The following is a 27884-nucleotide window of genomic DNA, read 5'->3' on the forward strand; positions in this document are numbered from 1 at the left end:
TTAATCCTCAACCTTTTTTATGGTTCTGAATATAATACTGCCTTCAGTCTAATCTCCTCTGAGGCAACTTTTATTGACCTGTTGATCTCTTCTGCACTTTAACTTTGTCTTAATGTCAATGAAATTAATTTAGTAGTTTAATCTAACCCAGTTCACACAAATTCTATGTGTTTTTCCCCCTTTTGATTCCAGATTCTTCCTGTCAGAGTTGTCACAAAACAGCGACGAACAAAAAAAGAAAGAAAATCTCCAAGTGCTTTCGGCAGAGTGGAACTGGTTGCAGACGACTCACCTGAGGTGAGTACATTGACCAATCACGGCTCCGTTACTTGAGCCTCTGATGTGATTGCACGTCAGTGTTTTATAACCTCTTGGTGCCGTCAGGTTTTTGCTTTATTTTGTAGGCGTGTTGTATAATTTCAGTGCTTTCGCAACGGTTAGTTTATTTGCTGTCCCTCATAGTCGTCTGATTTTTGTGGCTCTTCAGCGGCGGGAATTAATTTCAGATACTTGCACAAGTAAAACCTGCACAGTAAGTTTGCAATTTTGCAACGATTTGCAAATTGCTCGAACACACAAAAAGACGGCAATATAAAATTATTACATTTCCAGCAACTGAAATTGTTGTTGATTACACAATGTTAATACTACTACTAATAATAATAATAACAATAATAATGAAAAGATGCAATAAGACCACAATGGCATTCATACTGTATTTCTAACCAGTGGCTAGAAACAGAGCAAGTCAAAATATTTTCTTCTTGCAAAGGAAGGACAGGCTGTGTCCCAGGGGCACGGGATGGTCTTCACCGATGTATAGACCATCTGTCAGAAAATAATAAATAGTGGATGGACCACTGGATGCATTCTCAGGCCCAAGACACACACAAGGAAGTGGTGGGAGTATGAGTTCATGCAGATCTGCCTGTTTTATGACGGCCTGTGCACCGACCGCTGACACCCCTGTTCTCAGCGCAGATGTCTCTCTGATGGACAGACAGGAAGATTGTGAATAATTGAGGAGCTCGGCTGCGGCTTGAAGGCATAACAATGCATTCAGGGTATCTGGCTGCACTTTAGATTCCAGGCATTCCTGGCCGCCGTCCTGGACACGTCGACCAGGACGGGTCAGGGATCCGAATCAGCCAGACTCTGGCCGCGGACTCGTTAGACGCTGCTCGTGAGTAAACGTAGTATACTTAGTATACGATCTGAGTTTTATGTATACTTATAGTCTACTACATTTTCTCATGAGTGCAAGTGATGAAACTCCCCAGCGGCACCTAATCAGAGTGGAGACACACACATGCGCGCATGCACGCACGCGCGCGCGCGCACACACACACACACACACACACACACACACACACACACGCACACACACACACATTATGCATGAACTTCAGACTTCAGTTTCAGTTGGACTTAAGTTTCCAATGTTTTTTTACTTGTCAGACCCTGTTTTTGGTGTTGTTTGTCTCTGTCATTTAAATCTTTAAAAATATTATTTTCCTTAAACTAATCTAATTTAATGCCCTTTCCACTTCTATTTAAAGCTCGAGTATCAAGTAAAATTCTCTTTAATGCTTCTCTCACGTTAAAAGTGTGTCTCTGTACTGTCAAAAACTCCTGTGAAACTCAAATGGCCGCAGTAATACCATTCCCAGATATTAGCAACGCTCCTAATCAGCTGTTGGCTGCGTCCTCTGAGACTTTTGCTTTTTATTTCTCTTATTCCCCTTAACCTTTAGCGGCAGCTGGCTACACAGGAGTCCAGTTAGAAAAAAATAAAGATGTGAAAACATGCCGCAATAAGGTACATTTACCGCTTAATAGTGTTATTATTGTGTGAAAAAAATCCATTGTGGGAGGTGAAATATTATAAATATGCTTGTTATGGACTAAAAAAAAAACATAACAAGGGCGAAGGACGCTCACTCTAAACATCATAAAACAACAAATACTAATAACACTTAAAAAACAAAACAAACAAAAAAAAAACTTCCCCTCACTGGGACAAGAGACCACACAATAATACACATCCAAAACAAACAAGTGGTTTGTGAGTGAGTGCCCAGTGGTCAACAGTCAGTGCGTCATTGCGTTGCCATTGTACTTTAACTTTTCACTTTGCTAACCTCTACTTTAACTTTAAACTTTAAAACAGCTACAGTTTGTCCAGGTATTAGACAACCATGATACTGACATTTTGCATCACTGGCTGCAGCCGCTGTCATCAAACTCTGAACTTGGACCGGATAAAGAGGTTTTGAACTCGCAAACTCTGGTGGAGGCTTCAGGTGTCTCTCTGGATAAAAGTCCATTTTTTTGAAAGTCCTTGGCTAAAAAAAACCGCTTGGCGTCCTTCGACGACGACTTCTCAACCACCTCCTTCCCAGACACAGCGTGAAGTTTTCACCGCCATGTGAACTCATCTTGGCTGTTGTTTGACATTCAGCGTGTCCGTCACATGTCAGTCTGTCAAATGTTTGCTGAATATTAAAGCTTGCCTCCGGACACGACTTGAGTAGGCCGGCTGTGCTTCTTGCTAGTGCCCCTGCCGTCAGTCGCTGTGCAACCTGCAGCCCGGCGAGCGGACAAGGAAGCGGTTCCGCAGTGCCGGGGCGCCGCCCACCAACAGGATGAAGTTGGAGGTCAGGAGACACGTGGAGGCACTGCTGAGAGAAGGATGAAGGGGGCGAGGTTGACCCCTCAGGATACTCTGATTCAACTTTAATTGACTCAGAGACCCGACTTAAGACTGAAGAGTCACATGACTCTCTAAAGAGAATCACTTCTGTTAAGTGACTCATGTAAACTGGGGTTAGTTCCCCGTCAGCAGCGGTGACCCTCGGATTCTGAACCTTTTATGTGATGTTGGACCATTGATCACTTTGCTGAATGTCCAACAAATTTGTATAAAATACTGTTTCAAACTACACAAAAAAAATCCCAGTGCGCTTACAAACTCCCTGAAATTTCAATTCTGCCTTTATGAGCTCGTCATCACCTGGGACCTTCTTAGCAGAGCTGCAGTTGATTAATTTTTGCGGTTTCTGTAATCATCACGCTTTAGGAATGTGGTCTCACTGGCCGCAGCCTCCACCCTTCTCACCAGCCTTTTCACACCTTGGGAGTTTTGCTTCAATAAACAATAGGAGACAGTGAATGCAGAAGGCCGGAGGATAATTACACTGCAAGCTTTTCCCATCTGGCCTTGGAACTCTTCCTCTCTGCCTTGATGAAACAAATTGAATTGAAATGAAATGTTGATGCTGTGACATCTCTGACCGTAACCTTTAAACCCATTGCTAAAGAAAAAGATAATTTGAACACTGTTGAATACTGCTTTTTTGAAAGTAGTGGGAAAATTAATAGGATAAAGTCTCAGTGCTGAGTGAGCACCATGGACTGGGATCATCTCTTCGACTAAAGTGGAATAACAACAAGAAGAAAGACACACCTTCAGTTCGACTAAACCACTAAAAAAACTGTGTTTTCTATTTGCTGATCTTTGTCCTCATAAAGACCACTAAGGTCCACTTGTTGAGGGGCCCTCGCACCATTGGCGATTGGCTCTTCGCTTGTCGCCAGCTAGGGTGCTGAGCCGAAGCTAGCTAGCTTTCGTCCATGAAAGGTTTCGCCTGATGGCTAATTGGATGGCGACAGAAAAAAATCAGAAAAAACATTCCCATTGCCTCTCATGACGTCACATCCAGCTTGTATCTCGTCAGTTGCCCTTTGAAAGAACATCGGCAAAATGGGCTAAAAATTTAGAATCTCCAGTGAAGCGTCAGAGACGTCAAAAACAGGGTTTTTGTCTTGCTTTATGCTTGCTTGCCATTGGATCTTAAGCACTGGCTCTTTAAAACATCTATTTGAAGTTGCACATTTCTGTTTTGTCTCAGGCTTTGTGCACGTCAGAGCAGTGTACAATTCTAGAGGGGGAAAAAAATCAACCTACCAGCTTTGAACAGACAAAAAAACGATCTGTGTTTGTGTATGTGCATGTGTGTGCGTGTGCGTGCGTCAGATTCAGTGCAAACTCACCAGGCGACTCCTGCTCTGCTTCCCGACATCACGCCTCTTGACTGCCAGTGCGGCCGAGCGTTGACGGGACAAACAGACGCCAGCTGCTACTTGTATCTGTACAGCATTTTTAGTCTTCAACTCGCCTCAACTCACAGTTTCCATAGTAACGGGCTGGGAGGAATTGAAGACTGAAAAAGACATACAGGACATCAGGGCGCGGCCGCCGCCGGCTGCAGGATCCGCTAGCTGTTCGGCCCGAATGTCTCACTAGGACAGTCAGTAGGGGGCAGAAAACACACTCCCTGCACATCTGACATGCAAATCAGAAGCAACGTGAGGAAATATCCAGAATCAAATATATTCGCATCAAAGAGTGATTTCGATATTTACGGAGCGACTACAAACCCTCCCAGTGAACAGCCAACTGAGACGTTTCTGTCTGCTCGACAGGAAGCTCAGGGTGATATGTTGTCCTGTCTATGGAGGAAAACAAAATAAATGTTCAATGTCATTTTTTTTTTTACTTGTGTCAAAATACCTAGAGGAACCTAGAGGAACCTCGAGGAATCAGGGAAGCCAGGATCTGAGTTGTTGTATGTTATAGTGCACCACTGTTTTTCAATGAGTACATTTAGCTGCTGGTGAAATTCCAGTTGAAGAAATGTTTTTTTTTTCTTCTGTCCAAAACAGAAGAGCGGAATACTTGTGCTTAATTTCCTGTTGATGGATGTGATCTCTGTTAATGACGTATTTACCTGCTGCTCAAACATGAGAGAAGTCTTTGTGTTGCAAGGCTTTCACTGACTGAATAAACTCTTGTTGGATATTGTTGCAAGTTGCCTGCAAAAACGAATGTATTAAATCTGGAAATGGGAAGAATGGGTTCCCTTTAATGTTTGTTTTTGTTTTGGATTGCAAGTCTTTCTATTGTTGGTCAGAACTTGGTTGGGGATTGCAGAAGACGCAGAAGATGTTTTGTGTCTCTGTGGGAGTTTTCAGGGTAAAATAAGCGCTTTGTGGGACACTGAGTTAAATTGACTCTGGATCTGCTCCATGTGGCCCTCACTTTCCTTTTGTCTGGGTCGTGTGGGTGGATTCTATTCCAATTTTAATAACATTTTTTCCAGTTTGGAGTGCTGCACTTGCAGAACTCAGTGCTGCACTCCAAAGAGGAAGACAAAGTGTGCCGTCAGCTGCGAAATAACAGCGGCGCTGCATTGATGTTGGAACAGAATTCAAGCTACCTTAAACCCAAACCTGATACATTTTGGTGTTACTTGTGTCCCACCGACTGTTTCAAAGAAAACAGACTTTGTCAAATTATCACACAGTGGATGTTGTGGTCTGAAGTGAACACTGTTAAACACTGCCTATAGGTCAGCCTGTCGTTTTTTTCTTCCACCGTCAAGCTCAGTTTGAAAAAAAATAAAAGTTTATTTATTTATTTATTTATTTATCTTACCTGAAAACAAAGAACAAAAATTGTTTCTGTTTTATTTTAGCAGAACAGAAGTCCCCCTGTGACTGAGAACAACTGCAGGGTGCAAAGCCTTCTCCAACTTTGACCAGATGGTCATGAAACTTTGGTAGACAAGCAGTTCAATTATGAGGGATTCAAGGGGAAAGCGAAATCATTTCTTGCAAGTAGAGCTGCTTAAATGTATTCACAGTGGCAGCTGCTCCAGCAGGACACAGTTCCTCCGTTCCAGGATCAGCCGTGAAGGACGAGACTTGAATGTGTTCAGCCAATAGGAGACAACAGGAATTAGACCCTTGATAAAAACTAAAGTGTCTCATTAGAAAAAGAGGCCTCTTCTAATCGGAGCCACATTAGCGACACTCGTCTAATTAAAAGTGCACATAAAACAGTTTTTTAAAAAAAATGGTCCCTGCGAGCAATCTATTTTATTTTAGACATTGTTTTTAGAAAAGCAGCTCCAGACTCGGGCTGCACGTAAAACGGCCTGATAAATAAATAAAAAGTTTGCCACAAGTGGGTCTGACCGGCATAATGAACGGCTCCTTTTTTCTTCTTCTTAAAGCGCCTCTGTGATTAATTATTTGAGTGCCAAGGCTCCGTGTGCCGCCGCGGCGATGCATCACTTCCTGTGCGCCGCACTGGTTCGATGCGCCTCCTCACATGTTGGCAACCAGAGGCAGGAGGTCGAGCTGATGCAACATGTCTGATGTCGGAGTTCACTTCCCAACCCGGAGCGTCTTCCTGGCTTTCATCCCTTCTCCCGGCTCTCTGGCCCTCCGGCCACAAAGTGCCGGAGTGAGCCAGCAGCGTTGGCCGACAAGGAAATTTCTTCTTCTCTTTTTAAATTGATGAAAGACCTTGAGAGCTTCAAAAACATTTTGTGTGCTGTTTTAAACAATGAGTTTTGTTTTTTTTGAAACATTGAATGATTTAATTTTTCTTTTCGGGTTTTGTTTGATTGTTTTTTTGTGAGTGTTATGAACCAGTTATTTATTTATTTATTTCCAATAGATGCATGTCTTTGTGAAAGATGTGCATAATTTCCACTTTGGTTTGTAAATAAAATGTGGTTGTAAAAATAAAAAAAATAAAAACTTTTTCTATCTCAGCTTGGTAATTGGCCTTTTTCTTTCATTTTAAAGAAACGGAAATTATTATAAAAATGTGGGGAAATTTTAAATTTTAGCTCAATAAATTGAAGATGGTTTCTTTTTATTTATTTATTTTTCCAGTACCTGTTTCAGTTGATCGGTGTGTGATAAATAGCATTGCAAGTGAGCTGGCTGAATTCAGTGGAAAGCAGACAAACTCCTTAGACAACGAGTCCAGTCACGGAACATTAACTCCCTCTCTGAGTCATCAGGCACTTAGAGGGAACCAGGAATTAGTTGCTCTCACAGGCTGGTTAAACACGGCCTGAGTTGGCCCCTAACCGACAGGTGGAAGAAGGTGAGGCTTAAGCTCCAGACGCCCAGTTGCCATCACTGGTGTCTTTGAAACGTCCATAAAACACCCAAAAAAAGTATTTTCCTCTCTCATGTTGAGCTGTTCCAAGAAGTAAGAAGAAGCTGGACGGTGTGAATTCTTGGCAGCTTTAATTCTGCCACAGCAGGCGCACTTGTTGGAACTGAGGCTAAATGCATTGCGTGATCAATGCCAGAGAGGAAAAGCTGTTTTTGAGAGTAGGATGAGTTTTACAGGTGGATAACTTCTGGACGAGCCGCCCAGGGGCTGATGAGTTCTGGGCTCCTGATGTCATAGGCAGAGTTATTTATTAAGGTGTGTATTTAAAGTAGTGTTTCCTACAGTTTTAGAAAAATTGCACCCAATGTGAGTATAATTCATTGATGTAATTCCATTGGGCCTTTTTCTTTTCCCCATTTCCTTTTCAACACTGACAGCAACTTGGAATTTTTGTATCGTGCGATGAGACCATGTGTCACCCACATGGCAAAACGGTAAATCACGTCTTTCCTCCTCAAACGAATATTTGCGAATATTCACATTTGATAACACAATGACACCCCAGCCTTTGACGACACACGTCCTCAGGCTTCAACTTATTCTCTGGCCAAACTGGCGCTATGATACCATCTGACTGGACACGCCGGATCTCATTTCCACCGTGTCAACGAGCGGGGAACAGGTGGCGGCTCTGACTCACCTGTTTATTCATGAAGACGTAGATGACGGGGTTGATGACGGTGCTGGTCTTGGCCAGCACGGACGGGATGATGCTGGCCTCTGGGGTGACCAGGCCTGGTGGGCCGAAGGTGGCCAGCAGGGCCATGATGCCGTAGGGCAGCCAGCACAGCAGGTAGCAGACCACCATCACCACCACCATGAAGAGCACGCGCTGCTCCCGCTTCCTGCTCATCGAGGCGTTGATGCCGCTGACCTGCCGGGACGAGGACACAGAGGAGGGGAGAGGCTGACAACAGCTGCTGGAGGAGGGTAGGAGGAAGAGGAGGAGGAGGAGGAAGAAGAGGAGGAGGAGGAAGAGTTTCTCTCGGCAGCTGCTGGAGGACTGGCTCAGTAATGAGCTTCAGGGGACATTTTACTGTCAGACGAGGCCTTTGGTATTTTCCCCGAGTCCATTTGCTGGTGTGAACTCGGCAGACGGTTTTTCGAGTTGATTGCTTTATTATTTAGATCTTTTACCATTCAATTAAATGAAGCTTACCACACACACACACACACACACACACACACACACACATTCAACTTCAAACTTCACCTTTGACTCGCAACACATTCATCCTTATTCTGATAGATTAAGTCCTGACTGAGGCCTCCGTCATTTTTCCATTAGTTATCTTCAGCATATTGAAGTTTCAAACAAAGACTTACTTTTCTAGTACTGCTGCTAAACTACAACTACTTCGTCAACAGTGATCTATGGTCTCCGGTTCCAATGATGCTAACCGACTTGTATACTTTCACTAGCTAGTGCTCTAGACTAGCAGTGATTATATCAATCACACATAACTGCCCGGGACTACTTCTTTGAACCAAACTAAACATTGTGATACGTAAAAAAAAAAAAAAAAAAAAAAAAAAAATATTTGAATCTAAAGTGTGTATAGGGGGAGTGTTTGTATTAAATAATTAATATCTAAATAATAAAGCAGAGGATTGGAAACAAAAAAAAGCACAGGCAGATGAAAATTAACCAAAAAAAATGGTTTGAAGGTGAAATGTGTTTTTATGGAAGTAATGACCGTGACTCGGCCAGCATTCTGGTTTGCAGCGACACAACTCCAGACACGAACTGGGCCTGTTTTCATCCTCATTACTGGCAGGTAGCGTCAATCCACACAGACTCAGATCGGCCCAAAGGAAATGAAACGCACCTGGTAAATCTTAAAACACAACAGTCACTGTGGCTCTTGAAGGTCAGTGAGGATAAAGCTCAGATCGACGTGACTTTAACAAGAGTTTGCTCTTGTTTTTGTTTTTGTCTGTCTGGTGGAGTTTCAGTTTGTGCTGTGCACCTTCTTCAGGGAGTTTATGGCATAATTTACTTTTTATATCCATGCGTATCTGTAAACCAGTTTATGCTTTTTCCAGGCGGCTCACAGGCCATAAAGCATCTTAAATATGCAGCGTAGGCACACACCCCTTCCTCTAGGGGGCAATCAGGGGTGTTAAAATGCTGTAAAGCGGCATCACGTGGCACGACCGTGTGTCTGATAAAGACGCGATTGTCGGACGTGAAATTGTAACTTTCAAAAGCAATTTTGGGCAACACAGCTGCAGCCGGTTTTGTCCTGAGTTTGTTGTTAGTGGCGTGCGGTTTAATCAGCCCCCCGGCGCTGATCGCTGATCTCGTATTTTGAAAGTCTGTGTTTACACTGAACTCGACGCCTTCATCTGCTTTCAACAGCTGTGAATTCCATCAGGTCAAACATTTTTTTTTTCACCCCGTTTTTTTTTTCTTTGCTCACTGCTTCTACTCTAATCAAAGTCCTTCTGAAGATCTGAGAAGACAAACTCCTGCTCCGCCGCTGCCGTCGATAAAAAAAATCCTGCGTGCTACCGAGCGGAATGCAGCATATTTACTGTAGCCAATGGCCAGAATGAAAACACCGGTCGGAGTGGAGAAACTTTGTGTGAGCTCGCAGGATGAAGTGAAAAAAAAGAGAAAAAGAATCCGGCCTTGACCGTCCTTTGAACGAGTCAGTGGAGGTGACACATCCGATGTGAGGTTGCAGGGAAATGGACCGAAGTGGCTGCACTCCACTGAGCCGGCTCGTCCCGCAAGAGGAGTGAGAGCTGCGAGACGCAGGAGCAGGAAGCAGGGAGCAGGAAGCAGGAAGCAGGAAGCCAAACAGAAAGATTTTTTTTTCCAAATGAGCAGCTCGTTATAATAAATCGCATTGTTCGACATCGACCTGCAGACAGAAGTGGGAAATAAAGAAGTACAAATACTTTGTTACTGTACTAACGTAGATTTTCTTTTTCGACTTTTTACTTTTACTCCCTACATTTGTACACAAATATCATTAGATTGGAAAAACCTGCTTGTGACATTTCTGTTTAAGAGTTTGAAAGACACAAAGTCTGTTGTAGTGAGTAAGTCATTCACTTATTACTGTAGTTGCTGCTGCTTAAAGAACAACTATTTGAACTACGTGTTGTGTTGTTCATCATCCTATTCGTACTTTTCATACACATACTTTCTTACTTGAGACAAGGAATTGAACCAGAACTTAAGGTTATTTACTAAGGGTGTCAAAGTTAACGCGTTATTAACGCGTTAACTCAACGCCACTTTATCGCCGACATTTTTTTTTTTATCGCGCGATTAACGCACACGGTGCTTTTTGAACCTTTGGCCGCTCCGTACATTGTGGAAACGGGAAATGAATTGACTCACAGCACACAGTCACACGCTTGCAGCCGGCTTGTAAACACACACTCACCAACAAAAAAAAGAAAAAGACACTGAGCGTAGATGAGCACTAGGAAGGACTAACATGGATAAGGCGTCATAAGGCATGATATGCATTTACTGTAACGAGCGCTTCCATTCGGCGCCCTTGTTAATCAATGTAGTAATTCGCACCAGACGCGAACAGGCGCGCGGCTCCCCTCGCGGATCGCGCCATGCATTTAACGTCAGTTCACTGGACGTGGAAGCGAAGCGCCGAGCGCTTCCATTCGGCGCCCACGTTGATCGATGTGGTGGTTCACACTAGACGCGAACAAGCGCGCGGCTCGCGCCATGCAGTTGTCGTTTCGGCGTCTGCTCTATCTTGTGCGCGAGCCGCGTCAATAGTACAGGAAGTCGCTCAAAATAAAAACGAGAAAATCCGGTGAATTTTCAAAATAAAAACCGAATGACAAACTCGATCAAATTTGTATGTATGTGTTTGTATGTTATATTTGTCAGTACATTGTATCAGAGTGCGAGAGAGATTAAACAAATACACACACACACACACAGAGGAAAACTTGATCAAAATACGTCTGTTTGATCCTAGAGATGCCGGTCAGTGATCATTATGAAAGAGGTCTTGAGATGGACACCTGAGTGCGGGTCATCCTTTTGTGTTAATGGCTGCTGAAAAAAGGGGGTGAATAGTTCAAGTTCGGGTTGAAAAGTAAAATATACAAATTTTGGTAGTACTAGTAATCATTACTATGTAATGTTACAGTTATGCCCCTCTGTTATCTTTGTTGGGCTTGAGTTTATAATTATTTTTTTTACCCTATGCTTTTGTTTTGTTAGTAGTACTTGTCATTGCTCCAACACGAATAAACATGCTGCATTTGCAGAAAGCAAGTATTTGCCTACTCCCATGTTGATATGATTATTTAAAAAATGGAAAAATATCAGTTTACGGTAGATTTAGAGCAGATAAAAAAAAATATGCGATTAACTTGCGATTAATCGTGAGTTAACTATGGAAAACCATGCGATTAATCAGATTAATTTTTTTAATCGACTGACAGCTCTATTATTTACATAACCCCGGTTCTCTGAGTAATATGAGTGAGATGTCTCACTATGGGATGCACGCCCCCGCTGCAGCCCTCAGAAGCATTAATCTCATTACGCCAATCCTGATTGGCTGATGAAGTGTATCCGTCCGCATCAGGTAGTCCCACCTACCATAAATGCCACCTGCCGGCGGTATCACGCCATTCAAAATAAGCACCTCTTCTCACTCACTTTACTTTACTTGTTAGACTGTGAATACATTTGGCACCTCTGGCTGCAGACACTGTTCTTGAGCTTTCACGCAACTGGAAATCAACTTGGATGTGACGCTCAGCAGTGAACAGGGTTCTTCTCATTGTTTCTGGCCAGAAGTGCACGCGAATAAATCATTCACATGATCATTGCGAACATCCCCTTCACATCTACATGCACGCTGGTCATGCTGCCGCCTGTTGAAAGAGCCTGTATTGATGAGCCGATATGTTCAGTTGCTCATTTTATGTTGCAGAGCTGACAAGTGGCTTCCCGCCGCGCTGCCATTCACCCCGCGGCTTTTACGCAGCCATCCGTCAGCTGGTGTTTGCGCTGGCAGCCACAATGTGGCACAAAAAATACTTCTTCTTCTCCTTCTTCTTCTGCTTCCTCTTCAGGGTGGACTAATCAGCCCGCTGCAATGACTGACAGCCTCCAAATGGAAATTTATGAGTGAGTGTTTCTCTGCTTGGGAGCCAAGTTGGATCTCGGAGGTCTTTCAGGGTTTCGGCATTATGCTTGACGGATCCCCGAATATGCACCCCAAGGACTCAGTCGGTGCATCTTCATTAAACCGGAGGCAGCACAAAGTGAAATTGCGATGCTGGAAAATGTGAATAATGGAAACATGAAGAGGGAAATTCGAGGGCGGGAACAAAAAATAAAATCCCTCAGGTGGCGTTTCAAGGCACCTTTGGCAAAACAATGCAGTGGAAAGACGTTTTCTAATGCAGTCATTAGTCACACCAGGCACGTGAGTCACATGACACGAACACTGTGTGTGGATGAGGAGACAGAATCAGTTTTAAACTATTGTGAGATATCATTTTAAAAAATCACATTGCAATTGCAACTGCATTTGAAAAATGTGGGGAGGGGCTTCCAGAAAGTGGGAGGGGTTTCCAGAAGCCATGGCAAACATACACCTCACTCAAGTGCCTTAGCAAAACGAAAAATGTTTGAGGTTGGTTAACTGACTAAATGCCATCTAAGTTAGCTAGCTGAGTTGCTAAGCTAGTTGGCTGCTACAGCAAGCCAACGTTTTCATTCACTGTTTTTCCCACTTTTGCTTGTGTGTTTTTGGCTAATACTTGACACAGCTGCCTTGGCCTCTTGTAGCTGATAAACACTGATTGGACAGTTGCTCCAGAAATTTTCGAGAGCCACCCACAAGGTCGAAGCCACTGGGGCTAAATTTGTTTAGACTGTCTCTGCCATCAAATCACACAGTTGGCAGGACAAGAGGAAGATTTTTTTGAGAGGGAAAAAAGAAAAATCCAATAAACAAGCTCCCGGGTCGACTATTTGATTTGTGCCTAGTTTGTTTGAAAGAAGTACATAAAAAAAACAACTTCCAAACAAATGGCAAAATAGCAGTTGTATTTTGAACTCCGGCAGCGTGAGGATTGGGTTGCGTCATGCCGAGTGCACCTGAAGCACGCATCTGTTGTGGAGGAGGTCGCCCTGCCGACCTCTTCATCTGAGCAAAGTTGCCCCCACCCCCTGCTCTGCGCTGGTCTCTGCTGCAGACGCTCCTTACCTTGTTAGCCGCGGAGAACGGCTGGCTAATGGCTTCAATCTCGCCTCTGATTAAATAAATGAGGTGGCGACATCCGCGGACAGACTGGGGAAATGGAGTGTGAGTGCTGGATGATTGCAATCAAAGGCCCAGCGGCCGGTGAAGAGATTGCTTGTGCGGCGCTGCAGCTCAGTCAGTTTCACACGGCGAACGGCCGCGTCATTAATGTTTACCCGTCAGCCGCGTAGATCTGTGCCAAGATGCTTCGGCTAATGAATATGAAGCTAATGCTAAGGCTTTGATGAGGGGACGGTGTGAGCAGACAGCTTGATTGAGGGCCTCTGTGTTTTTTTCTTTGCTTTTTTTTATTGGTGGTTCGGTGACGAAGCAGCAGAAGAGCGGCAGAGACCTGCGATGTTCACACGCCGCGGACTGCCAGCGTAGGAGAGGAGCAGTCCAGAGGGTTTCACGGTCAATCTTATTGAGAATTTCTCTGGACTGAATTAAATGTCAACTGGGCTAATTTGCTAATGTGCTGTCAGTTACTCTGACAGATTATTCGGCCAGCCGGCTCCGACAGGAAAAAATAATTTTCAGTTCAAAAGACGAAGGAAAAAAAAAAGGTGGGACAAATCTTCCAGGAACATAGTTGTTGCTTTGGTTCTCTTGTTTTGGGTCTCAGCAGGAGATTCATCACTCACTGTGCCAGTCAGTCTGTCAATAGACTGAGTGCACCAACGCAGCGCTCTTAATGATTATTAATAATGGACGGATCAGACCTCAGTCTGATATGCTGACTTCCCATTAAGGTTGCTGAATGATTGTTTTTTAAATAATTAATTTTTATAATAACTTTTATAAGGTGGGCAGTCTTTATTCCTGCACCCTCATTGAACATGTTGATTAAATCATATTTTTGTCGCTGCTCTTAGATGGAAATACTTCTTTTCATTATTTTATTTTTTTGTTGTTTTTTCTATGTTTTTTTTTTTAAAATCAATATGATTAAAATGAACTTTGCAAATTGAATGGGTAGAGCTATTTTCCAGCTCCGCCTCAGGGTTTATTGTTTTGTCTCTCAAAAAATACTATTTTTTTTACTAACCCTAACCCTAACCCTAACCCCATCAAAACGAGCAAAATGACTCAATTGCATGTCTTGAAACACAATTCACCTCAAACCTCTGTGTAGAAACAATTGGAAAAAATATCCATACCTGAATTAGCTTGTCTTATGTTTCCTGCATACTTTCACAACTGAACAACATTGGTAATATTTCCAAAGCTTCAGAAGAGGTTGTGCTTGCAGAGAAAACATCGCAGACGATGCAACGGCCGACCTTGGTGGAGATCTGCCTTCTCTGAGCCGACACACGCACGCACACACACACACACACACACACACACACACACACGCATGCTATGAATGATTAAAGAGTATTGACAAAGAAAGTGCCGGGCAGCCACGCAGTCCCCCGAAGCTCCAATCTTGGCTTTTGGAGGCTGAATGAAGGACTGAATGTTGGCAGAAGGAGTGCGGTGCAGAAATAAATGCAGTGGCACAAACAGACAAAGCAATATTTTCATGTTGGATGAGCCCGACGGCGAAGAAAATGAAAACACAACAAAAGCATTCCAATGCACAATTTTGTGACAAAGCCCACGGAAACACTTTGGCTGCAGAACGTGGTTTTACATGTACAGTACTACCCGAAAGATTAGAATGTCAAGTAAAAGTTGTTTTATTTTGGCAATTTAACATAAAAGATGAAACCAACAAATTGACATCTCAAGCAGTTCCTTGTTGTAACTTTGCTGATTAAGATTTTCAGCTTATTAAAACCACAAACCCACAAACTCAGAAAATTATTATAAAATGTAAGGTTTTTTTTTTAAGCTGCAAGACCTGATCAGCAAAATCCAAAGAAATAAGAACTTGAAATATATTGATTTGCATATTATTGGTTTATACAATATGTCAAATTCACCTTTTAAGTTGAATTGCAGAAATACAACAACCTTTTCAGGATTTTCTAATTTTCTTGGTAGTACCTGTATGGTGAGACACAAACAGACACACGCACACACACACACACACACACACACACACACACACACACACACACACACACACACGCTGCAACTCCCCTCGACTTTGGCTAGTATTAAAGTTTTCTTCAAACAAGCCGGTTCCCCAATCTTTGGTTTTCCAATTTCAAAAGTAAAAGAAAGAAAAAAAATGTTAGATGCACAAACCTGTGAGCCTCAATCTCATAGCTGGGCAAAAGAAGCTGTGGTAAAGCATGAAGTAGCATGGGTGTCATTTATCGCGGTTTTAAAGGAGTAGAAAAAGCAGCATAGTGCTGCTTTAAAGTGCATGGGTGGTGTCGCTTTGGCGTGCCAGATGGAGCTGAAGTTGACATATTGAACCTGTTTCCAGCCAGCGTCAGCCCTGTCGTCCCTCTGCAGGAACCGACAACCACAGACACAGCCGACGTCAACACGAGGAACACTTTTTTCCCCCCTAGCTAATCACACTGTGTTACCTTTAAAGGGGATGGATGACTGTGTGTGTGTGTGTGTGTGTGTGTGTGTGTGTGTGTGTGTGTGTGTGTGTGTGTGTGTGTGCGCGTGCGTGCGTGTGTGTGTTTGTATGTGTGTGTGCGTGCCTATATGTAAGCAGAGACTTGACAGCTACGCATTACCGGGACATTTAGCTGTTCACACTCGCCGTTCAGGGGAGACGCGGCAGCCAAATCACTGTTGCTGCCACCAGCTTTTTCTCAATCAGCGCAGGGAAGATGTGAAGTGGATGCAAAGCTTTTCACCACCCCCTCCACCGACGTCCTGAACATAATGGGAAGCAATTTCGGCGGCAGTAGCGGCGGCGTCAGCGAACACAATGATGTGACAAGGAAAATTCGACGCTCTGGCTTCGCTGCTGCATGTAGCAGCTCACGCTGTTGCTAAAAGTGACTGGAGCGGGAGGAGTTTCACTGTAGAAAAATCTTGTCTGGTGTTTTTTTTCTTTCGGGCGGTCGAGCCTCATTTTCCAGGGTCGCGGGTGGAATTCCAGAGGATTTTCCTGTGGCAGTTCCACTTCACTCCAGCAGAGGTGCAACTGGATCAAGTACAGAGTTCAGGGTGTCTGAAGGGAAGTCCTGGGGTCGTGTTGGCCGTGTTGACTCCCAGCTTAAAGGAGTTGTTGTGGAAGAAAGCAGAACCAGCCCAGATGTGGGCAAATGTTAGCAGGGGCTGGAAAGTTTCCACCTCTTTCGTGCTCTACAGGGGCGCCGATAAAAGATGCGCTGGCGAGGAAACGTGATCTCTTCTATCGTCCCCTCCATCTAAAAGCGGCTCGCCGTCTTTCTATTTGTATTTCTCCGTCCGGAAACACGATACCGGATCAGAACATGATATCACTTTCGACCGTGACTTTCGGTTTCGGCTGACCCATGCGGTCACGTGATTGGCTCCCTTTTTAGTACTGCTTTTTATTGCTGTTGCTGCCGTATTTCTGATTCTTTTCTTGGACCGCTCACTGCCTGTTGCATTTTCAGCTTCTTTTTTGTCATCCCTCATTCATTTACACTGCAATCGTTTCCTCTCCTCTTCCGAAAACATCTCACATCCCGTCAGCTCCGGGCCCAATGTGGCTAATTTTTTTAAAGCTATAATTGGGTCATTTTGACAGACAAAAAAATTTACATTTAGAAAGAAGAGAGCAGGGAAAGAAACTAGCGAAGAGGCGGAAACAACAAACAAACTCCACCAGATGCCCCCTCTAGACTCCCGCGCTAACCTGTAACCACGTTAGCTGCTGGCGAACTCCAGAAAGCTTCCAATTAATCTGCATAATCAGTTGATTCCAAGTCTTCCGGCTGGCTAACAGGATTACACGGGCGGAGCGGGTAGGAGGAGGGGCATGAAGAGGACATGGAGGAGGTGGATGAAGGAGAGAAGGAGGTGTGGGAGGAGGAGGAGAAGAGGAGGGGGTGGTGGAGGAAGAAAAGGAGGTGGAGGAGGGAGAGAAGGAGGTGGAGGAGGGAGAGAAGGAGGTGGAGACGGTGGCGGCTAAAAATCACCTCGGACCTGAGAAGTCGGTGACAGTTCCTCAGCTGCTGCTCCAGCCTCCTCCTCCTCCCCCCTCCTCCCACTTGTCCTCCCCCTCAAATCAGGCTCACGCCTCTCTGCTGTGAGACTGCTGGCGGCAGGAGGTGCTGGATGCGGAGGTGTGAACGGAAGTGCGTGCATGCGGGAGGAGACGCTGCTAATTAGCAGGAAATCAGCGACGAGGCTCAAGTGGTGTTGAGGTGGGTTTTATTTTTATTTTTTGACTGGCTGCTGCTGATTTCTCCCCTTCACCTCTTCCTCTCTCTGTGTTTTATTTTTTCTTGTCTGGGAGTGGGTGGCGCCCAGCAGCTACAGGTGGCAAAATACAGGTGACCAGCAGGAAGCGTTGTCCTTATGTTCTGATGTTACACTTTTTTTTTCTTTTTTTCTTTTTTTTCTAATAAATAAAGGTGCTTGTGAGTGACAGGATATTGACGGGAGCGACGTCAGAAACTTGAGCAGCGAGTCGTGTTTTACCCACCTGTGACACACATCACATCTCTTTAAAGGTCCAGTGTGGGAAATTTTTAAGGCTACTGTCAGATGGGCTTCCTTAAAAGATTGCACCACATGATGGCACTCTTGATCAAATTCTTCAGACCAGTTAAGAAATTGCAAGAATTTGCATTTTGCACTGCTCGACCTAAAGAAGGTTTAATGTAGAGCATCAAAATGCAAAAAGAGGAAATGGAAGCAAGAGAAGAAAACAATGAGCAGGCAATTTGTTGAAAACAGCTATGAACTGAAATCGGCTGTTCATCAGCTGATCAAAAGTTTAAACCCACAGTCTTTGAAAGCCCAAATCTGTGCCAAAAATGTGAATTCCCTGTTATTTTCTGTCAAGTAATCACTCTGTCAAGATCTCCTGATGGCAAAGCTCACTGTCTTTGATCGTGGTTTGTGGACTGTTGAGCTGCATCAGCAAGGCCTCTCACAACGTGACATCGCTGCTGAGGTTGGACCGTCATTTTGATTTTTTTTTAAAAAAGATCCTGAGGGTTGTGGAACAAAAAAGCCAAGTGGTAGAACCCAAAAAATTTCACTGGCCAAAAAAATGTGGCTGTCCGTCAAGACACTGGACGACCCAAATGAAGGCCATTACTGGTGCTGACTGCAGCCCAATAACCATCAGACGACATCTGAGAGGGAAGGGCTTTAAAACAACGTGGGCCGGACAGGGACACACAGCGGGCAGGATGTGGCCCGCGGGCCTTACTTTGCCCACCAGGTCTGGTATATGAGAACCATTCAAGGGTTGGAAAACCAAATTACTTTTATTGTACTGCGAGTATACACTCTTATTAATGTATTTGTAGGCAGTATGTTAAGCTTTCAGCAATATAAAAATCATACATAAAGCCAAATTCTATACACTGGACCTTTAAACGTGACAATTCAGAGGTATGAATGGTAGCAGTGTATCAGCGGGCGCCGAGCAGCAGGAGACGACAGACTGACTGAACTCGCTGCTGCCACTCGGAGAGTTTGCCCAGAAAGTTTGCGCACTGTCCCGAGGTGCTTCCAGAGTCCAGAGGTTAAAGTGGAGCGTCCTGAACCTTCAGCTGACGTGAGCGATGAGCTGCATTGGATGAATATGAGAGTCCGTCTCGGTCTAAAGAGCAGCGCTCCTATTGGCCAGTGCCGGTTGACCTGCAAAGGTAATTACAACTTGGCCGGTTGGCAATAATTCCTGAACTCCCACTCCGTCCTCATCCTTCCATCCTTGCCTCATAGTGCCCTCAGCACTCTTGTTTTTCATTTTTGGTTTTTGCTAAAAACTCAATTGAAGCTGGAAAAAAACAAAACAGTTGGAGAGTAGAGTTGCCCAGGTGGCAGTTTTTCAGTAAGTGCGATGGTGATGTATCCCAGTTCTACTCTGACATCACGATTCAAGTTCTTCTACATTGCAATGCTTTTTGTTTTTGTTTTTGTTTTGTTTCTTTCTTTCTTTTTTTGCAGCTTTCCCCCGTAATACTCTAGTTTTTGTTGCTTTCCCCCGTAATACTCTCGATATCTCTGCACGATTGCACCTGTCTGCCTTAATGTATCGTCCACCTACTTATGTTGCGGCTCTGAGCTGTTTTCCTCTTGCACATTGCCTTGCAAATCTAAAACCCACGTCTCCTCCTCCTGCCGATGTGCTTTTAATTACACGCTGCTGAGGAGAAACTCACGCCACCCAACTTCAACATCAGTGCGACAATCCCAGCGGAAGCAAACAACCTTGTGCTGTTTGTAACTGTGGCGGTGTGGACGGGAAGGGCGCCGCCCGGTTCAGCAGTTTCATTTGATTTTAGTGAGTGCAGTGTGTGTTTGTGTGAGGTTAATATTATTTTTCCTCCCTTTTCTCCTGCCGACTTTGGATTATAAACTAGCCGCACATTTAATTACCAGACACACGGCTGCGTCGAGGGGCCCAAAGTTGATGTCACGCTAGTGCATTCTGCAATGACAGCTGCCAAATGAATCACCTTGTTCTCTGAGGGGGGTGGGGAAGAGAGAGAGAGAGGTGGGAGAAATCGGGGCCAAATCATCTTGAGCGTTTAGTATCCTGCATGTTTTCTTGTGAGAGTGAACCATAAACACCGCTGCTGCTCCGGGGAGGCGAGGAGAGCCGGAGTGGTTTACTGAATCTCACCCTCCCGTCTGAAAGCGCCGCCCCTGACTCCTGAACACAGCGGTGCTGCCTCGTCGCTGCCTGGAGTTGGAAATCTCCAGATGTGTGGGTCGGGATTTTCTCAATCTTTCAACCTCCTCCAGAACAAACACAGATAGAGCGGCGCCAGTTTTCATTTTCATCTGGAATATCAGCAGCAAAGACCCAAGGGGGGAGGAGGAGGAGGAGGCGACTGTGCAAAGCAATGTGGAATTGACCTGAAGGGTCTCGCTCTGGCTCTCACTCTCTCCCTTTGCGTCAGATTGCTTTCGGTATTATCTGGAGATGCTGCCGCCTCGACTCCTGGAACTCTAAATTGGTGGGCCAGCCAAAGTTCTCATGTTGTGTCAAAAGTCCTTGATGGGGTTGATGGAAGAGAAGAAAATGAAACGAGTTCCTGGCTCCTGGTGGCAACGACTCGTCCCAGTCACTGACAATAAATCAATAACTGCTTCACACAACCAGTTGGTGCAGAATTTAGGCCTTTAAAATTATAAGTTTCAGTCACAGGTTTCGCGCATCAGGTGTTGGACATTTTTCACCTCGCACGCTCTCACTGTCCTGATAATCAAGTCATTTTTGAGCATATTTGCACACTGATTTAAGTTTGTGGTTCTGCGTCCTCACCATCATGTCACGGCGTCCAGCTGTTCAATCAGCGGCGAGGAGCCTCCTCAGTCCAGCAACTTTAGCCGTAATCCCAGAGTCAGACGTCCTCACTATCAGTGGTGCTGGTTGATAAATGGTACTAAGCTTCCTGTTGGTGTGGATGTATAACTGCTAACTGTTGCTAAGGCCAGCCACGAGCAGGGAAAAGCCTTGAGTGCCGCCATTTACTCTTCTTTTAAAGAATAAAAGTTGCCTCGTGGAAGTCAAAGGGACCACGTTGACCACGGTTGCTGAGTTTAATAAATTAAATAATCAGAAAATTTCAAGCAAGCTTTTGAATCAGCTCATCGTTTGAATCGTGTACGCCCGCTAGATGTTTTCTAAAAAAAACCAAAAAACAAAAAAAAACAACCCGAACCACCTCAATCCAGCGCTTTTTTCATAAACATTCTAACGCGACATTCTTCAAAGTGCATCTTGAGAAGGCTTTCCATAAACTCGCCAAACATCACCTCCAGCTCACCTTGGACTTGAAAACTGCTGCGATTTTTTTTTTTAAGAAACAAGAAATCTAAGTTGCCCTGGTATATTTCGCCCCACATATGTTGGTTGTGAGTTACACTGGTTTCACCAAACCTCATGGAACCATCACACTCCAGCAGACCTTCAGGCGACTTGCGCTTACATCATTAACACCGAACTCATACATACTCGCAGCGGAACATTGTGCGTTCTGCACCCGTGTTTCACCAGTTGCAGAGGTGGGGGCTCCAAGCTCATCAATCAGTGTGTCCTGGAACTGCCAGTGCGCGGACACACACACACACACACACACACACCTGGACGAGTCCCCCAATGCAGGTTTTAACTACATTCACTAAGATATTATAGAAAATGAGCATCTCTGATTCTTCCACTGTGACTGCTGTTTAATACATCATGGGGGGCTTTTTTCCCACCTTTACTTGAAAGGCAAATTAATTATCCACATGAATATTTTATTACAGTCACAAAGCACCTTTGCAATTGTGTATATTCAACTCCTGGTGGACCTGGAGACTTGATAAGACTCCTTGGAAGCAGCCAGCTGGATATACAGTGTCAAAGGTTTTTTTCCTTTTTTTTTGAGAAAAAAAAAGAGTTGATTGAATAATTTAAGTACTGAAAAACTTTCCCACTTGTTGAATCTCCATTTCTTCTTTTTAATTTATTTGCCCATCATAATTCCTTTCAGACTTACTCCCTCTCACAGAAAGGAAACCCCCATGATCGCCCAGTCACTAAGTCACATGCAGCTGGTGCCGTCGTTGCTTGTCTGTCATTTCAACAAGGATGCAGGCAAATTGCCTCTGCACAAACTGACAAAATGGACAAAATCACATCCAATCAATGTATGTATCATTGTCAACTAATGTAACTAATACTAGTATTAGATAAGGCCCGCCCCATACTACATGCAAATGGCTGTGATTGGCCAGCACAGCTTTGTTACTAACTATATATAGTGGGTCACTGTAGCTCAGGAAGTGGAGCAGGTTGTCCAATGACCAAAAGGTTGGCGGTCCGAACTTGGCTCCATCCCAGTCTCTGTCATTGTGTCCTTGGGCAAGACACCATCATTACTTGGTATGAAAGTGAATGTTTGGTTGTGGTCGGAGGGGCCGTTCCATCAGTCTGCACCAAGGCAGCTGCGGTTACACTGGTGGTGATAACTTACCAGTGTGTGAATGAAGAACGTTTCCACTGTGAAGCGATTTGGGTGCCCCAGAAAGGCGCTATATAAATCCAATCCATTATTATTATTGTTGGAACTATTCCAGCTCTCTCAGTGTCCGCTTGGCTTCTCTCCAGGTGCTCCGACTTCCTTCCACCGACATCCACACAAGGCTGTCCGACAACTATAGATTGTCTGTAAGTGTGAACGTGAGAGCGGATGATTGTTTGTGCTGGCTGGAAAACTACCCCTGGGGAAAATGGATTTAATGCCAGACTCCCGTGCAAACCAAATTCATTTTCAAAATGAATTGTGAGAGAATTGTGCAAGGCATTGAATGAAACCACAGCTTTGCTCCACAACCGTTTATAACTTGCCTCCAAAGAGGCAGAGAAAAACAAAACAAACACTCAGCTGGCTTTAAACCTGCAGTGACTTCAGGGACAATGCACTGGATGAGTGGCCAGCATCAGCTTGTTTTTCTGATATCATATTCTACCTTTGATAACCTATTGCATTAACTCCAAGTTGCCTCTGCAAAGCAAAGTTTTTGTTTTCCACTGAATTTAAGCACATTAAAAAAGCACTGCAGCATCCATCAATGGCAAAGGAGCGGCCGAGTGCTCCCGCTGACTTCAGCATTAAATTGCTTTTGAGTATTTTGCTGGCGTGAAAATGCCGACATGTGCAACTGTGGTCTCGTGCAACTGCTAGGAAACATCTCCTCGTGCACCATATTACAAGTGGATTGTCTATACATCGGAAGTTAGCGTCCTGTTTTTCCTGGCTAACACCTGCAATCTTGTCACACACATATGGCTCATCGCAATGTCTTCGCTGAGGGAGAGGGACGGTGAAAAAATGGAGGAGGAACGAACTGACTGTGTGTTTGGATCCGACATGCCAACATTATTCGAGCCAGAATTATCATTTATGCTGCAAAGACAAATAGTTGCTGCAGTGGAGGAGAAACGGCAGAGAAGCTGATGACTTTTGCAAAGCAAAACTCAAATGCTCATCTTCCAGCCCTGCTGCTGGTGTAAGCAATACGGATGTCAGAACATGCCTGGAGATGCAGACGTCCCTGCAGTGCCATTGTCTGCAAACTTGCTCTCAAATGTTGCCTCAGCGGCCGGCAATGACCGACCCTGGGCAGCAATTCTTTGAATATCCTCTCAATCTTTTTTGCTGTTGTTGTTGTTGTTTACCTCAGTACACCAGCATGATGGAACACAAAGTTGGGGTTTACGGATTACAACTGCGTTTGCTTTGACATGCTTCCATTTTATCTGAACAAAAGATCACTGAGGATGCAGCTCACTGTGATGTAATCCAGCCCTGAGGCTGAAGGCCCAAATTTCCATACTCGTGTGGTCCTGCTGCTGCATCCAAACGTTAAAACTACCTGCGGCATCCAGAGCGTTGTGCACGAAAGCTCAAAGGCACACCTCAACCACCAGGGGGCAAAGGACCTCAGAATTCAAAGAAGCGAACATAGGCGCTAGTCAATCGCCAATGAAGTCATAAGAAAAATGTTTTGGAATTAGCAATAGGAGGACAAGCAGATGTTTCTATAAGCATGCATCATGCATGAGGGAGGGGCGGGGCCAAAAGTGAACACACATAAGTAGGTCATGGGGGAACCAATCAAAGCAATAACAAATTAGTGGCCGTTGCCCCATTTCCTATATAGAAATCTCAGGAGGTGTGTGAGATTTATATCCAGTGGAAAGTCGGGGAGCCGGGGTAAACAAGCGCTGCACAGCTCGTTCTCATAGTGCGAAAGGGCGGAGTCAAGCATTTCAAAAGTTTAGGCTGTGTGAGCATTCAGGCTTCCGGCTTTCTGGGTCAGGACCAGTTACCGTTGGTAGAAATGAACAATGTGTGAGCTCCTCTGAAGTAAAGCCGTGGGATCTTCATCTCCCCCTGCTTTTGCTGAATACGGCCCCTCTGTTCTAGACCACTGCTTTGTTGGACCTTCCACTGGTTTGAAACCAGTTCTCAGAGGGCGGGGCCAACGCCATGCAGACGTTGTTATTGCTTTTTTTTTTGGTTGTAGTATCAGTGTTTTTTGTGGCATCACAATATCACAACAGCTAAGTTACAGAATTGTGTACTTTAGAATATCATATTTTTGAAAAACAGATTGAGCACACGTTACAAAATGTTGATTTGGCTGTTTCTGGATTATTATTTTTTTGTGCATAATATATGTCCACTCAGGATAAATATTTATTTTTCTTGAAAAAATAAATAAATAAATAAATAAAAAAAGTGGAGTGGATTGGCTGTCCTCGCATAGAGAAATGAAGCAAACTGGCCATAAGCCTCCTGCAGCAGAAAAAATTATTTTTGTTGTCTCGCCAGCGACTTGGACTCCAAAGCGGTACCTTGTAAGTGTTGCTTCAGTGATATTTTTGGAAAGCGCACAAGGGGAGAGGACCTCGGCCATTGCTCGGAGCCATGCCAGGAAATGACACTCAATCAGAGTGCATGATGTCATTTTAAGCTGCGGCTATAAAAAGACGGCCTTCCGCTGTGTCCCAGTTCAGGGCTTCCTTTTTGGTTATTGATGCATGCTAATAGGTCATTGAGGGATTTTTTTTTTTAAGATCCCAGTAGTTGAACAGCCAAACATAAGACAGATCACAATTTCCAATCATATTTGCGATTACATTTGTCTGGAGTATTTCAAATCTGTTGAAAGCATCCAATAAATACATCTGTATTCAATAGCAGTGTTTTCACTGTGAGTATTAGGGAAGGTTTGACTGGTTACAAGAAACGTATTGCATAGAGGTCCCAAAAAGTTCAATGTTGACGTTACATTCAGTGATTCTATTTATCACCCTCCTTTATGGATGAAGACTTAAAACAGCAGGGAGTTATTGCGTCAAGCTACTATTAGAAAAACTTTAGTCTTTAATCAGAGTTTCAGCATCTAGCCATGGCGCTAACTCTGCCCCTCGCACCAGCAGAAAGATTCAACTACAAGCAAATGAAAAATCTCATCTGTCTGCTTGGATGTGAGAGACAGGCGGTTTGACAAATCACCTTTGACTTTTATGATTTTGATTTTTCTTCCTTCTCCCACTTTTAACTTTTTAACCTTGAAAGACTAAAAGTTGGATATTTGGCCCCCGCCAGTCTTTTCAGTCAGTCATTTCAACTGCTGCTCTTTGATTGAAAAACTGGGGTTGATATTTTCGGCTCCCTCTGTCCCAGTTTGCTTCAGTGGCAACTGGAGTCCAACTCCTGGGACTCGTGTTTACTGGCCAGCACATCCAGCACTTCTGAGACCAAAGGCAAAAGTATCAAAATGAAAGGATGTAATTATTTCAGCCACACGAAGGTCCCAAATTGTGAAAGACGCAGTTTACAGTGACTTTCAGTCAACAGTACTTTGTGTCAGTGAACTCATTACAAATGAGAAAAGTACATGTTTTGCTTCTTTTGTTTTCTCAAATTTTCAGGAAGAGTGTGCTGTAACAGCAAACAGGAAACAGGAATACCTCTTGGGTTCCGCCCTCTTTTGAGACCGCCTTGTTTGTGGTGGAGATTCCAAACATGTGGAAGGTTCACCAAAGCAAATCATTTTTTTAAATGCAGCTGTAAACAGAGGGCTAAATACACTGTTTTCTAGATGTCTACAGATTTTTATGATAATTAGTGATGTAAGGCTGTTCTACTGTTGGCCCTTGAAATAACATGTAATATTCACCTGCATGTTACTCTGACAAAAGTTACACAATCACTCTGGCGCAAAGTTAATGAGTGATGAGTAATGACTTAGATTTAGTCGTGACATGCGAAACACAACCTCATTATTCACACACGTCCCGCCTTATACGAACCCACGCTCGGGCACTCTGACTCCTCTAATTGTGTCTTTACTCCGAGCGCTATTAAACACATTAGTGCTTTCTAATCTAATAGAATTACTTTTAATAGGAGTAAAATAAATGACCTGGACTCAGCCGGCAAATGATTGCGTCTAAGTGATAATTAAGCTAATGATACATCATCCCACTGTCTTTAAAGAGGATTTATAAATATATATAAAACATATGAAAGCCCTTTTACAACAAAGGCGCCACAAAAAGAGAAAGGTCTGCATTTTTAACAAATTTGCACGTGGCCTGTTCTTCAGAGGTAATCAGCATCTTTATTTAAAGCCTGTGAGTCTATGTACACGTGGGTTTTTGTGTGTGTGCGTGTTATGTAGATGATGCGATGAGAATATGTCGGCTTCAGAGTGTAATCACCGGTATGGCCTCTCCTCCTCGGCTGTCTGCTGCTGAGATCCTCCTGAATTAAAGATAACGGCCTCCGTCACCGACACCCATCTAAACAGGATGATGCTCCGGACACTCGCTCTTAATTATTTAGGATGCAAAGACTGAACGTTATAGTGATTTGCGTTGTGTTTACTTCTCTACCATTCACGAGACTCAAAGGAGGAGCCGAGCTGAATTGAACTGAACTGCTGTTCAATTCCCATGAATGGAGTAGAATACTGCAAAAATCGCAATTGTGAGCTTTTTTTTGTAACTTGCATTTCTGCTCGCAAGCTTTTTTGTAACCTGCATTTCTACTACCTCATGTAATTTTTTTAACCTGAGAGGAAAAAACATGTTTGGCTGCGCACACAAAATGTTCAAATGTTTGCACAAGGAAGAATTCTTGGGGTTTTCCACGTGCAACAACGATCTCGCAAACAAAACTAGCACAAGAGGCTTTTTTACAAGGAGGATTTTGTCAGTGAGGGAGGTGGGTTTTATCAGTAAGGGGGCAGCATGCCAATTTCCATTGTATAAGAATATGATTGGTTGAGTGACTTTGCAAATGGGACAGCAAGACTCGGCAAAACCAATTGCAGGGCAGTAGAATACAGGTTACAAAAAAAGCTCGCAATTGTTGTGTTTTGGCTGTTTTGAAACTCCATACACACATGCACGCACAAACGCACGCACGCACGCTCTTGGTCAGAGCAACGCGAATTGCGTGACCCTGCATGTGAGAACTGCAGGACCTGTGCACTGGTTGGAGTCTGACCCTGCGACTCTTCTCTGACCCTGGAGCTTCATCGACATCTGCTGAAGCTCAGCGGCTTTGTCCACGGTCAGCTTTAGCCACGCCCCTTTTATTTGCATGCAGAGGCAGACAAGCACAGTATCAACTGAACAGCCTCTTAAGATTACACCCGTCTCCCACCGGAGTCAATCACTCCCTGTGATTTCCAAATTGATTTTTTTCACCTCCTTCTTCTTCTCCTCCTCCTCCTCCTCCTCCGCTGGGTCGGCAGGACCATTAACCACATTTCAGAGGAGGCAATAACCTCGGCCAGGTAATCAATTAGAGGCGGATATCTGCAGGCTGTCGTTAATTGCGAGCATCGGAATGATGTTGGGGTTTTGTGGCCTTTGTTCTCGGCACAGACACAGATGGGTGGCAGGAGGTGTGACGCGGTGGAGCAGCACCAGTAGCCAGGTGGAGATTCAGACCTTATAACACATGCTTTTATTTTATTTATTTATTTTTATTTGGTTTTGTTTGTCT

The 27884-nt window shown here is 44.1% G+C and overlaps 1 protein-coding gene and 1 long non-coding RNA gene across 2 annotated transcripts in view; one reads left to right on the forward strand and one right to left on the reverse strand.

The window, feature by feature from the left end:
- The window catches only part of LOC142884813 (uncharacterized), a 44886-nt gene extending 43361 nt beyond the window's left edge, over positions 1 to 1525 (forward strand). The window contains exon 3 of the long non-coding RNA XR_012926204.1: positions 193 to 1525. This is a non-coding gene — a long non-coding RNA (uncharacterized LOC142884813). The remainder of the gene's footprint in view (positions 1 to 192) is intronic.
- Positions 1 to 27884, reverse strand: part of LOC142884812 (pinopsin-like) — a 48753-nt gene that overhangs the window by 2486 nt on the left and 18383 nt on the right. The window contains exon 3 of the mRNA XM_076020732.1: positions 7680 to 7913. Coding sequence (XP_075876847.1) covers positions 7680 to 7913 — 234 coding nt within the window. The remainder of the gene's footprint in view (positions 1 to 7679; positions 7914 to 27884) is intronic.

Source organism: Nelusetta ayraudi, unplaced genomic scaffold (genome assembly GCF_046127955.1).
Source record: "Nelusetta ayraudi isolate G7.1 ecotype Tasmania unplaced genomic scaffold, CSIRO-AGI_Nayr_v1 ptg000011l, whole genome shotgun sequence".
Taxonomy (NCBI): domain Eukaryota; kingdom Metazoa; phylum Chordata; class Actinopteri; order Tetraodontiformes; family Monacanthidae; genus Nelusetta; species Nelusetta ayraudi.